Source organism: Hibiscus syriacus, unplaced genomic scaffold (genome assembly GCF_006381635.1).
Source record: "Hibiscus syriacus cultivar Baekdansim isolate YM2019G1 unplaced genomic scaffold, ASM638163v2 tig00111151_pilon, whole genome shotgun sequence".
NCBI classification, from domain to species: domain Eukaryota; kingdom Viridiplantae; phylum Streptophyta; class Magnoliopsida; order Malvales; family Malvaceae; genus Hibiscus; species Hibiscus syriacus.
The window spans coordinates 1,578,790-1,592,774 of record NW_024062999.1 but is presented as its reverse complement, the minus strand read 5'-3'; the positions used below and the strand labels follow the sequence as shown (position 1 = coordinate 1,592,774).

The window sequence follows — 13,985 nt, the reverse complement described above, 5'->3', positions numbered from 1 at the left end:
TAATTATCCTTTTATGAGTGTTGGATGGGGTTCAGTTTGAGTAATCCAACTTGTATATGTAAGATTTTTTTTAATGAACAATTCACATAGGGTTCCAAAGCTTTTAAAGGTAAACTTTCATGGTTCAATTTGTGTATTGCACTAACATGTTAAGCAACTAGGAGAGGATCATCCTTGTACCTTACTTCATGAAAACATGTATTTTCCTATTCAACAAAATTTTCCCAAATTATGCTTAGTTTCATAGGTTCATTGAGCACTTCTGTTTTAGTTACAATTTTCTCACCTAACTAAAACAAGTTTCATACAATAGTTCTTTAGCACAAAATTTAGTCTTTGGTAATCAAAGAGCCTCTAACAACCAAAAATTAAAGGTAAAATGATAATTTCTAAATATACAGGTTAGATTAAAATTCAAGGGAATGGGATTAGCTAACATGTTAATCCCTAAAAATAAAACAAACCCAGATTGAATTTCACGGAAACTATAAACAAAATCAGGAACTGAAGTGAAATGAGTCAAAAACACAGTCAAGATTTTAGGCTAATGGTTATCCAAACAAACCAAAAAGAGAATGAAGAATCAAATGAGAAAAGCAGCAGAACTTGAACACAGCTCAGAGTGGTCGGCTTATTGATGGATAATCAACTAATCAATTCAATTGTTCGAATGAAAAAATACATAAACAAAACAAAAGCTAAACCGGGATGAATAAGAAGAAAAAAAAAACATATGATTTACCTTGCTGAAAAAGGGAAAAGAACTGAAGAAGAGAGAAGCTTGAGGCTGAGAACGAGAATAAAAAATGCACCAGCCGGGAATCGAACCCGGGTCTGTACCGTGGCAGGGTACTATTCTACCACTAGACCACTGGAGCTTGGTTGAAGACATTTTTTCGGATACAATAATTAAACAAATAGGTTTCAATTAAATTGGAAAAACAATAGAATTGATCAAGACATTCAATTAATATACTTGTAACATATTAAAAGAAATCAATATGTTTAAGATAGTTTAGATGAAAATATTAGTTTTGAAAAGTAGATTTGGATAAACAAAAAATAAACTCTTTTAAGATAAAAGTTAGGCTTAAATTTCAATAATCAAGACTCAAGCATTGTTTGAATTTGTTTTCTTAATTTATATAACGAAATTGCCTACCATCACACTGCAAATCATTGACATGGTAGATTCTTATAGTAAAACACAAATTTTAACTACAGTATCACTACAGCTTCGAAATTGTACAATACCAATACGGCTTTGTGCTTCCTATACTGCTTCAGTTCCATCCATGGCGGCCTTTTTTTTAAAAAAAAAAAATTTGTTTCCTTTATCTGCCTTGTGGATGGAAAAGTTGAGAGAATATGTCATCCTGATTGTTAAGCTCTTCATTCAATTCAATGTCACTGCCTTGGCTGCTGTTTCCTTGTCTTTGGCTTCTTTCGTCGGAATCTCTCGATGCGGGAGTGTCTCGTTCAATCGAACCGCCGGCGGTATCCGAGCTTTCTTGCAGCTGAAGAGCAAACTCGAGATTCCACAGGACATCTCCCATGTTAGGCCGCTCGATTCCTTGATCGGATAAGCATTTCACTGCTGTGTCTGTGAACTTCTGTAGACATGCTTGGTCTATTTTCCCTTTCAAATGAGGATCACTGATGTCTTCTAGTGTTCCGTTCTTGTGACAAAGGAGTGCCCAATCTGCAAGACTAACTTGTTCCTTTGGAAGGCTGGGATTCAGGACCGGTCGAGCGCATAGGGCCTCGAATAGGACGACACCGAAGGAGTAAACGTCGGATTTTTCGGTGAGTTGTTGTCTTCGAAAATATTCGGGGTCTAGGTAACCAAAACTGCCTTTTACCATTGTACTTATATGGCCTTGACTCATTCCGGGACCTGTTTTCGACAGCCCGAAATCCGAAACTTTAGCAACCCATTTTTCATCCAAGAGAATGTTTGTTGTTTTTACATCTCTGTGAATGATGGTGTACTTTGCTCCTGTGTGAAGGTAGTGAAGTCCCCTGGCTGCTCCAATGCAGATTTCCAATCTTTGTTTCCAAGAAAGATGAGGTTTCTTGTTGTTGTAAAGGTGTTCCCTAAATGTCCCAAGAGCCATGTAGTCATAAACCAAGCACATTTCACCACCATCCTCACAGAAACCAATCAGTGACACCAAATGCTTGTGTCTCAACTTCGAGAGCATCCCGACTTCGGTCTCGAACTCGTTAATGCCTTGTTCGGATGACGGATTGGATCGCTTGACAGCCACTTTGGTGCCTCCTTCGATAACTCCTTTGTACACCTTACCAAAGCCTCCGACTCCAATTACATTAGAGTCATCGAAATTCCTTGTGGCTTGTCTTATTTCTGATATGGAGAAACGGCGAGAAAGGCCTTGAACCAACGCCGAAGCATTGCTACTATTGCTCTTGGTTGCATGGGAGTTCCCAAGCGGAAGCCAGCTCGACGTATGCGAGTCGAACCCGCCTCGTTTCCTCTCTCTGTAGGCGAGGAACGCCAGTGCAACCACCACAAAAGCTGCTGCAACACCTCCTGCAGCCCCTGCAATCACAAAACTATGGTTGGACTTGGGCTCAAAAGACTTCGGAGGTTCATTCCCCGCTTCGAGAAGCATGGACGAAGGCTGCGGATTGCTTCCAGCCAAATTCTTGTTCTCATCATTTAACTTGAATATTTCAATTCCGTTGAGCAGAGAATCGTAGTACTGCGGTTTCGATTCTGTGGACGGACTCATCTGTATCCGAATCATTTCATCACCTGTGCCATCATTAACAGATATTGCATAATCTCTGTAAGTTGGAATACCCATTCCTCCTGTCCATGCGAATATATCGGCCGGAGTCGGATCAGACTGTGCAGATTGATTGTTGATGTAAATATTGAAAACTCTCTGGTTCGCCATGTCATATTTGAATTCACAAAAATGTAATCTCACAATGTATGTGAAATTGGCATCAACCTGAAACAACCATGTCAGGTTGAACTTTAAGTTCAAATCACAATCTAGTCCCATTTCTCTAGCTGTCCTATAAACATCTTCGGGAGCCGAAGAACGAGACAACTGTTCGTAATTGATCCGAACGTGTTTGTTCGCCTCAGTATGGATACCATTTGCAGAACCGAAAATGTAAGGATCATCATTATACCAACTCCTCAAAAGGCCTCCGGAATCGTTGCTAGGGGGAATAAACTGTCCACCAACATTCAACCTGAACATCGTCTGAAAATTCTCGGACGAAACATCGAGGTCGGATGAATCATATCCCACCACGGTTGTCTCGCCGAATAGATTCGGCATGGAGATCAATTCGATCCCGTTTACAAACGCGAAAGAGTTTGTGTACTTGGTACTAGGTGTGAAGGTGACGTTTAGAAACTCGGAATCCGAAGGTGCCAACGAATACTCTCGTACGAGATAAGCCTGCGTGAGGGCTTTACATGTGATTTCAGCACTGAAATTGTTCATCAGGGTGAGTCCCCCAGCAGTCACCGAGAAAAATGAATTGCTGATGTTGAAGTTGGGGTAAGCTGAAGGATAAAAATGAAACCTGACCAGGTATTGTTCCTTCGATTTTATCGGGAACCGATACGTCGCCGGCGACGTGAAGATCCGAGCATTCATGTATGGGATTATTGTAAGAAGTGAAGGGTCTTGATAATCAGCTTGAAGCTGAGTTGTACTACCGGACGTTTTAAGGAATTTCTGATCTGGTTCCCAGTTCCTACCGTCTTCATCTTTACCACCACTGGAACCACAGGCCACGGCCAAAGGCTTGCTCGAAACTAGAACAAAGACATGGAAACTGAGAGAAAACCAGACAACGGAAAGCAATAAACGTTGTCTGTTTTTCAAGGTGTTTGAAAATGGAAACAAAACCCTAAGAAACATGATCAATGGCGAGAGGAAAACAAAGCAAGAACACAAAACCAAATCTTTTTAAGTTCTCCTGTAAACCCTAAACTAGTTTATATTTTTGGTGTTTGAAGTTTATGAGATTAGTCTAAATAATCCTCTATCCTTCCATGGTTTGCACCAACTTCCCTTTATTAAAGGGATCAAACCAGAAAGATCAACAAAGGGGATAACGTTGAGAAACAAAAAAAGAGTTGTTGGAAACTGAGAGCCAAAAATTGCTAAATTTAGCATTTTTCATGTTGAAACTGTTTCTCAGCTCTCACGAAAGCTAGAACTCTCAGAAGTTGTTTCCAACTCTTTTAACAGACAAAAAAACTACTTGTTTTGCCTACTGATTACCAGAATGTATTAAGTTGTACGTTTTCTTAATACTGTTCTCGATATTAATAGAATCTGTATCACACTTGTCATTCAGACAAGACATCAGACAGTTTCACAGTTAGTAAGAACAAAAGCTTGTAGCAAAATACAATGCAACTGACAAGGAAGAACTGTGTTTTTTATGGTTATTATTCAACCGGAATCATCCTTAACGAATTCCATCCATTTTCTTTCTCCATTTAAGGCTTCGAAATCTTCTCCGGGGTTAACCTGGTAGAGCTGGTGTTGTTTCATATTGAAAATTTTAAAAGAAGCAAATACATAGAACTTGCAATATATTGCTATTTCCAGCAGAGCACTCCTCCCCCACCACTTCACTTTCTTTGTTTACTGTTGCTCAGCCGCCGGCACCATTAGCTCGGGTTCCTTCGGTGGCCGGTAAGACGCGACAAAACAAGCTTCCGATTCGAGTTCCGTTGATTGCGAACAAGGAAATGGTGAAGGACAGAGAGCCAAGAAGAGAGGCCATCACACCGTCAACGTCATTATGCGACTCGGAAGTGGAAGATTTGGAACGCATGTCCTTGGTGCCGTTGCCACTGATGAAGAACAACAAGGGATATTTATCGAAGCAGTTATCGATGGTGGAGACGTACCGGGACATTGCTTGGGAAAGAAGGCGTCGCCAGATTCTTCGTCAAGGGAGAGGAAAGAATGGGATTAGTGGTAATGGATTGACTGATGAAGACCTGCATGAACTTAAAGGGTGCTTAGAGCTCGGATTCCGGTTCAATGAAGAAGAAGGCAAAAAACTAACAAGAACATTGCCTGCATTAGACCTTTATTTCGCCGTAAACCGCCAGCTTTCTCCGACTCCGGTCTCGACCCCTCAAAGTCAATGCTCATCGTCGACATTATCCATCAGTGATCGGTCATCTTCTTTAGGAAGTCCTAGAAGCGAGTCAGATTGGAAGATTTGTATCCCAGGTAACGTTTCAATGCCAAAAGGCAATAGCCCTAACAAATAATCGCTTTACCCTTATATTAGACGAAAACTTAATTAATTAATAATTAACACATGTTACTTATGTGATATATATCGTATCATTTAAACTGATTGTGTCATACATGACTCGCCATTACTTGTGTGATGTGGCATATGATACATAATCATTTTAAATGACGTGACATATTTTAAGTTGTCACTTTGATGGCACTGTATATACTACATCAACAACATGTATTGATCATTAGTTAACTAATTGTTTTTATTTAACATGAGTTATTTTAATCAAAAAATAAAATGTTGAAATTAAATACTTTAAAAACATATAAGACAAAATTACTATTTGTATAAAAGTCGAATACTAATTGTGTCATTATGTCATACCAAAGCACACACAAACTAACTATACATGCATGCATACATACATAAATGTGGTGCCATTTGGCGATTTGTGTTGACCAGGGGAAGATCCAGAGCTAGTGAAGACAAGGCTAAGGCATTGGGCGCAGGCTGTGGCATGTTCTGTGATGCAATCATATTAGAAAAGGTGTTTGGGGCTAGCTTGCTCGCATAGAAGGAGAAGAATAAAGAATAAAGAAAAAGAAAATATGTACCAGAAAGGGAGATTGTGAAGCATTTTGAGATATTCCAGTTTGAAGGTTTTGTCTTAACTAATTCGAATCAACTCGGGCCATACACTTAGTTTTGGTGAGTGAATTTTTCATCGGAGATTTTCATCAAACACAAAGATTTGAACTTGAAATCTTACTTAAACGATATCAAATTAATTATCACTCTAAACGTTTAACATACTGATAGTATCGATATTATAATTTAAGAAGCTCAGAATAAAATTTAGACTTGTTTAGACCGTAAAATCTCCTCAAAGATTTTCTCGAATTTTCTCATTCAATTTTGCATCAGAAAATTTACCAATTTCGTTCACTAATCAACCAAACATAAAATAAATTATTAACACAAATAAGAATCCAAAAGGGAATAAGAAAACAGATTATATCGGATATAATATACAACAAACTTAAATAAATTTCATAAATTCAAGAGTTAATTTCATCACATGTCCTTAAAGTATGACTCTCATTTTAAATTGGTCCTTAAACTTTTAAATATTTTAATTTCATCCCCAAATTATGATATTCATTCTAAATTAACCCCCAAACTTTTTGAACCAGTTCCATCCAAAATTATACATAAATACTAATCACATCCATTGTTAATAAAATTATTAGGTGAAATTATATTATTATATGTTTAAGAAAACAAAATTTAGGTTAAACTATGGTTGAAACTAATTACATATTTGGATGATTTTGAGGATGAAAGAGGAATATTCAAAAGTTTAGGAGACTAATTTAGAAAGATGGTCATAGTTTAGGGATGAAATTAGAATGTCCAAAAGTTCAAGGACTAATTTAGAATGAGAATGTAATTAGAATATTCCAAAGTTTAAGGACCAATTTAAAATGGTGGTTCTAGTTTGAGGATATATGATACAATTAACTCTACATTTAATGTTCATGATTAATCGGATATAATATACTAATAAAATTGTATTACCTCTTAAAACTAAATTTTAGTTCACTTAAAAAAGAAATAAATTTAAATAAGGAATGATAATTTGGTAATAAATAATTTAAAATTTAGTTTGAATTCTAATAATTAAATAAGTTATAAAAAGGCAAAAAAATTACATTCCATCTCTACTCTCTAGAACTCTTGTAAATGTTCGTTTACCCTAAAAGACCCAGAAACCTCTTTTTAGTAAATAACAGCCCACTATTTCAATTCAAGTTCGCAACTTTTTCTACTTCAAGAGCAAACCCCACAAAAAGCAATAAAAAAGAGAAATAATTCTGCTTAGGGTTTTACAGAGGAAACAGTAACCATGGCTCCTGATGCTTCGGCTGCCCTTGCAGGTTCCCACTTTCTTCAGCTATCTGTGTTTTATGCATATAGTTTTGCATTGCTGTTTATTGGGTTTTTCTTTCTTTCTTTTTTTTGAAGTTTTAATTCTTTCAGGATAGAACGTTCATTCCTTTGGAGCAATAAAAATTGAATATTTTAGTGGGATTCTTTGCCTCTTTATGTGTGTATTATAGATGGAAGTTTATGATTTTTGGGTTATATGTAGTTTAGCTGAAGAATTTTCTTTTGTTTGTTGTGCTCTGAATGCAAATATTCGATGGTTTTGAATTTGAATTTGGGGACTTGTTTGTGTTTATGTTGCAGTGAGGCAGAAAGTTCAAAACTTTTTGAATGCAGCTTGTACCGGGAATCTTGATCTTCTCAAGAGTAAGGCGACTCATGTTTTGTCTTTAGTTTAGTATTCCAATGGTTAAATGTTAATCTGAAATGTCTTTTTTATGAATTTATTTTTTATTTTTTTATCTTTGGATGATTGTTTTGAGTAGAGATTGCTTCTCAACTTGACGATGGGAAGGGACTGGCAAAAACAGTGACTGATATTAAGGATGCGAACAAAAGAGGGGCAATTCATTTTGCAGCAAGAGAGGGAAAGACTGAAGTGTGCAAATTCTTGTTGGAAGAATTGAATCTTGATGTTGATACAAGAGATGAAGATGGTATGCATTTGATTTTTTACATCATACACGACCAAAACATTCTTACTACTTTGTTCTTTGTATGCTAAAGATGCTTTGTTGACTTACATTTTTAAATTACTTAAAAATGCAGGAGAGACTCCTCTTCTTCATGCTGCCCGACAAGGTCATACTCTCACTGCGAAATACATTCTAGAATGCGGTGCCAATCCTACTATTCCTAGTGACTTAGGTGCCACAGCGTTGCATCATTCAGCTGGAATAGGTGTGTTCGTTTTAGCTTGTGTGTTCCTTTTCTGAGAGTGGGGCTTGTTTCTGTTTTTTACTTCAATTCTGATTTGGTAGTTCGCTAATCTTATATCGGTACGATATTACTATGGTACATGGATCTTTGTGAATTCTTACTTCAAATTCACTACTTTGCTTGCAGGGAATATTGAGTTGTTGAATCATATACTGGCCAAGGGTGTTAAGGTTGATTTGCAAAGTGATGCTGGCACCCCTTTAGTTTGGGCTGCTGGTCACGGTCAACACGATGCTGTAAAATTTTTGTTGGAGCATAATGCTAATGTATGTTCCCTTTTCATGTTATAATACTTTCATACAAAAATTCTGAGTAGTAGAGAATTTCTGTGTTTTATTTAGACGCTTCGGTTTTTAATATTTTCTTTGATGTGATTTAATCTTTTACTGCTTTTTATGATTACTTATGAAGCCTAATGCTGAAACTGAGGATAATGTCACTCCATTATTGTCGGCTGTAGCAGCAGGTTCACTTGCATGCTTGGACTTGCTTATTCAGGTCTTGTATTTTCTTGGTTCTCGAGTTCATTGGATACTATTTTGTTTCTAATATAATGCTTGCAAGACGGAACTTTTGTATTCGACTTTATGCCATCTCACAAAACATTTTCATCGTTGTCACTGAGTTTTGCGTTTTCTCGCATGCAGGCTGGTGCCAAAGTTAATATTACAGCTGGGGGAGCAACCCCATTGCATATTGCGGCAGACCATGGTAACCTGGAATTAATAAACAGCTTACTGAAAGCTGGAGCTGATCCTAACCTCATTGATGAGGTGAGATCACTAATGCATTCATTTATCAGACAATAATTGTCGTCTTCTTGCTTTTAGGGATACTTTCTTGATCTATATGAATTTATTAGTAAGGAAGTGGGAAGTTTCTTACATTTATGTGTCGGATGGTGCAGTACCAAGCTGTTATTTAATGCAATCTCATCTCCTTTTCAACTGGAACCTTGAGCATAAGTTTGATAAGAATAAGATTAACCAAACTTACTTCTCTATTTTGAGAAAATTTTTAGTCAAAAATTGTTTCACGTGGATTTTTAGTTTTTTTTCTCTTCTTGTTGAGGAAATTAATGTATAATTCCCACCGAAGTAAAGAGTGCTGGTTTTATAGATTTATTAGTTGACTTTATTCTGCATTTTTTATTTTTGTCATCTCATCGCAGGATGGCCAGAAGCCCATACAGGTTGCAGCAGCCAGAGGCCAACGCAAGGCTGTTGAGATTCTTTTTCCTTTAACATCAAGAATCGACGCCATTCCAGAGTGGACAGTAGATGGTATTCTTGAATACATGCAATCCGAAACTAGCAAACAACTGGTACAATTATCTATTTTTACTCCTATTTTCATTTGGCATTGTGATTTTTTTTTAAAATGTGATGAAGTGGTTGTACTCTTTTCTTCTCATGTGCCTTTCAAGTCTCACATGGATGTCATAAAAAATTTCAACTAATTACATCTTTGTATGGCAAATTTGAGATTGCTTTTTAGCTAATATGCACATATGCTAGGAAATTGATTACATAACTTACGAGGTAGAAGAGGAAATCTGTCTCTAAAGAAAACATATTGTCTAGTATTGCTTAGATTTGTCAATCGTATTTAAGTGGATTGCCACGAGTTTCACTACTTTGTTCAACTTTCTTATTTTTATCGGAATGGAAATGTCTATATACACCGCTTATTCACATTTATTTCTGAGGTGAATTTGGCAGGAGGAAATGAAAAATGTGAAGGAAGCTAAGGGAACGAGGGACACCGTGTTGCCAACTAGCAATCTCCCTGAGGTGTCCACTTTTTTCTATTCAGTGATTTATCTTGTTGATTTTTTCATTCTAGATAGGTTACTTTCTTCCCTTTGACTTTGAGTGGGTTCCCTTTAAATGATTTGATTCCCGTGTTTGTTTTTGTTGTTTGTGGTTAGCTGTTGCTCAGTAATTTCCATGGTTGGAATCTATATCTGATTTATTACCCGAGAGTTTGAAGTAATGAAAGAACATATATATTATTCTCCTTGTATAACCATAAACAATTTATCTAGGTGGTGCCCGAAGCAAAGAAGAAAGCTGCAGAAGCCAAGTCAAGAGGAGATGAGGCTTTCAAAAGAAAAGATTTTCTTACAGCTGTGGATGCATATACACAAGTAAGACTTTAATCTCATCCCGTGCAAAAGCATTAACAATGTTTCCGCTATTCTATTGTTAGATTGGACTTGGATCCTATTGTTCCCACTCCCAGACTAGAAATTGCGTCTAAAAATTTAACCTTCACTTTAATTGTGTCTAATTTGCATTTTGGCTTGTTTTTCTGCCTCTTTTCCGTTCAAATGATCCAAAACTGCATACGCTAGCACTTGATTTCTAAGCGTGGTACATCGCATGAAGGAAAAGTTTTCTGGCATTTGGTTGATTGAGTGTTTATGTGCCGTAATCACGTGCTTTAATCTCATGTGTTGGTGCATTTACAGGCAATTGATTTTGATCCAACTGATGCTACGTTGCTTTCAAATAGAAGCCTTTGTTGGATCCGTATTGGACAACCTGAGCAGGCTTTAGCCGATGCAAAGGCTTGCAGAGCATTAAGACCAGACTGGCCAAAAGCTGCTATCGGGAAGGTGCCGCTCTACGATTGTTGCAGGCATGTTACTATCTAGTTAACCAATTTGTCAAAGTCTAGTATTGTCATTCTTTGTTTCCTAACCATTTTCGGCTGTTCCTTTTACTGCAGAAATATGATGAAGCAGCCAATGCTTTTATGAGGGCGTGCAGCTCGACCCCGAAAATAAGGAACTCGTAAATGCTTTTAGGTTTGTAAACTCACCTCCTTGTCCTCTCTACTTAGGTTCTCCATGTTTTGCTGCCAGTGAATTGATTTTGCCTTTTGCTGGAGGTAACATGCATGTTTGACACACTCACTCGAACACACGGAAATTTTGAACAAACACCTTTTCAAATACATGGAATCATTTAGGAAAATTTTGAACATATTCATGTTTGACACTCGCACTCGAATCTAAGTAATATTCATGCGTTGGGGGCTAAAAGATTCTAGCTTCGTTTACGGGTTCGCCAAATTTACAGGGAAGCTGTGGAAGCAGGGAGGAAGTTTCATAGTGAAGAAAAGGAACAACCCAAAGTTTCTGCTTAGCTGCCGGTAACACCAAAAGCAATTGAAAAGATGCGGAAGTTTTATGAACACGAGTGTACGTTAGAAGCATGTTTTATGAACATTTTTGTCCATCAATGATTACACACTTTCTTATTACTATTGCACATATTTCTATCACAATTAAAAGAGGTTTACATGCTTTGGGGTTTATGAGTAAATTGTTTTTTAGTCCTTTGAAAGTGGCTTAATCATTTCAAAGTCCTTTGACTTATTGGATTGATGATATTATAAGTGGTTCATGTGTGTAGATATGCTAGATGTATAGACTAATGCCAAAGGTAGAGGGCATATTGAACATTTTAATAGTACAAGTATCATATCGAAAGATCATTAAATTCAAAAGTGTAGTTTAAATCATTTATTGATAAGATTATTAAATACTTTTGCTGAGGTTATTATCCTTGAATAGGGCTGTAAATGAGACGAGACAGATCGCGAGCTACTCGAGATCGACTCAATCAAGGCTTGATAAATACTTGGATCGAATGGACTCGAGTTCGACTCGAGTTCTTAACGAGCCGAAATGAGCTACTTGATATTCGACTCGAAAAGCTCGTGAGCAGCTCGAAAATATAATATATTTAGATTTTATTTTTTTAAAATAAATTATTAATAATATTAACATTTATGTATTGATTTTTTTTTTAAATACAGTAATATTTTCATGTATTTAAGGTTTATGTTTGAGTTTGAGGTTTCGATCGAGTTAAGTTTAAGATTTTTTTTTCATTTAGAGTCTTTTTGACTTGCACACGAGTTTCAGTTCAGGAGTTCGAGTCGAGTTTGAAAACTTTAAGCTCGTGGATTTTCGAGTCGAGTTGAATTCCATTTGAGTTTTTCAGTCGAGTTAAGTTCAACAATATTTGAGTTCGACTCGGATCGTTTACACCCCTATCTTGAAATATATTCTCTTTTAAACAATGATTATAATAAGCAATAACAACAATAATAATACAATTAAGACTCAGGGCTTTTGTGGTTTGATGGTTTTATTATGCAAATTAAAATATTAATGAAAAGATGGGTCAACCTTGCAGTCTTAGCTCAGCTGGTTGGGCGCGTGGCTTTAGGTTGTGGGTTCGATTCCCACAGACGGCGTGTCTTCGATAATTCTTTTCAGTCCCACAAGAATTCTTTTTTGGTATTTCAATAAATTGGAAAGCTTGGAGTTTTTCTTTCGAGATTTCCTCAGAGATTTTCTTCACAAAGAAGAAACTCTTTAAAAGACTCCCACATGATCCAAACTTTAGGGTTTAATATCCCTTCCAATCTCCCCATTCTCTTCCCGAATCACTTACAGATCCAATCTTTGTCCGAAAATGCCATCAACCACCACAACTTACGGCACCATCTCGTCCGCCCCAACCCTCATTTCCTCACACCCCAAACACACGCGCCGCCCATGGCCGGAACTCTTCTCCCTCCCCACTTTCTCCCTCCCTATCTCCGCCGCCGACGCCAAAGACCGGATAAAGCTTAATGTATCCTTCTTCCGGGTAAATTACGTAATTACAGCGCTGACGATCCTCTTCTTGACTCTCCTTTGGAACCCTACTTCGATGATAGTTTTTCTTATAACTTTCATTTTCTGGTGGTTCTTGTACCTGTTTAATGATAACCCATTAGTTATTTTCAACAAAACCGTGGATGATACTGTTGTTTTGGGGGCTTTGAGTTTTGCTACTGTGCTTTTACTGGTTTTGACGCATGTGGGTGTTAATGTGTTGGTTGGGTTGATTATTGCTGTGGTTGTTATTGGTGTTCATGCTGCCTTTAGAGGAACTGAAGATTTGGGATCCCCTGTTGAAGAGGAGGAAAATGGGTTGCTTTCTGTTGTTGGAACTCAGCCTTTGAGGCCAACTTCTGGATATAATAGGATTTGATTCGATCTTTTCGGTGTCCAATTGTTGCAAAAAGTTGTTTTATGGGTGTCGATTTGAAGTGGGGTTTAGCTTTGAGGGTGTGGAAATTGGAGTGGAGGAATCGGTTGTTTCATTTTTGTTGAATGATCCTATTAGTGGTTAGGTACTATTAGTTTAATCTTTGAGGTCGATAGTGTTTGAGTTCTTACTTGTTACATGCATGAATTCATCCTTGTGGTTGGTTGAAATCGAACTTGGAGCAGATATTATGGTGTTTTTAGGTTTGGCACTGGTGTGGAAGTTGGTGGTTTCTTGGAGTTTTGCTTTGAACTGTGTCATGGGGATCGAAGGGTATCTTTTGGCCCTTGTTTTTTCTGGTTTCTCCTTTTAGTGGTTAGTATTTGAGGTATGGGTTGTTTCGTTCATGAAATGATCCCCTTGATCGATCTTTGTTCGGAGTTTCTCCTTTTGTCCTGGTTTATCTGGTTGAAGAGATGAGATCTTGTGGCTTAATAGTTTGTATATCCTGGAAATGTAGGAGAAGGCGTGGCTGCCTGCTTATTGGATGGTAATGCTGGGTTATGTCTTGTGGCCAATTAACATAATTGTTAAATGAAATCATGTGGGTGTGGATAGGGATGATGATGATGATGAACTTGTGTTGCAAATGCTGACAAGAATGACACCATGGAAGCTTTGAGGTGATTAGTTTGTTATCGGATTGTTTCGATTCCCGAAGTAACTCTGTTTTAGTCACAAAAGTGTAATCACTGATTTCGTTGCATACAATCTGAATGA

The 13,985-nt window shown here is 37.3% G+C and overlaps 3 protein-coding genes, 1 non-coding gene and 1 pseudogene across 4 annotated transcripts; 3 read left to right on the top strand and 2 right to left on the bottom strand.

Annotated features, from left to right (window-relative positions):
- Positions 1–807: 807 nt before the first annotated feature.
- Positions 808–878, bottom strand: TRNAG-GCC. Its single transcript has one exon. It is a non-coding gene; the product is annotated as a tRNA-Gly (tRNA).
- Positions 879–1,334: 456 nt separating this feature from the next.
- LOC120154897 (receptor-like protein kinase ANXUR1) lies at positions 1,335–3,911 on the bottom strand. The gene has a single exon (XM_039166527.1). The coding sequence runs from the start codon at positions 3,909–3,911 to the stop codon at positions 1,335–1,337; it is 2,577 nt and encodes an 858-aa protein (XP_039022458.1).
- Positions 3,912–3,916: 5 nt separating this feature from the next.
- LOC120154896 lies at positions 3,917–5,807 on the top strand. Its single transcript, XM_039166526.1, has 3 exons — positions 3,917–3,971; positions 4,611–5,246; positions 5,728–5,807. Exons 1-3 carry the CDS (start codon positions 3,917–3,919, stop codon positions 5,805–5,807), a joined length of 771 nt encoding a protein of 256 aa, XP_039022457.1.
- Positions 5,808–7,019: 1,212 nt separating this feature from the next.
- On the top strand, positions 7,020–11,421 carry LOC120154792 (annotated as a pseudogene).
- A 1,104-nt stretch (positions 11,422–12,525) lies between these two features.
- On the top strand, positions 12,526–13,985 carry LOC120154793 (PRA1 family protein E-like). The gene has a single exon (XM_039166444.1). The coding sequence runs from the start codon at positions 12,645–12,647 to the stop codon at positions 13,206–13,208; it is 564 nt and encodes a 187-aa protein (XP_039022375.1). The 5' UTR covers positions 12,526–12,644; the 3' UTR covers positions 13,209–13,985.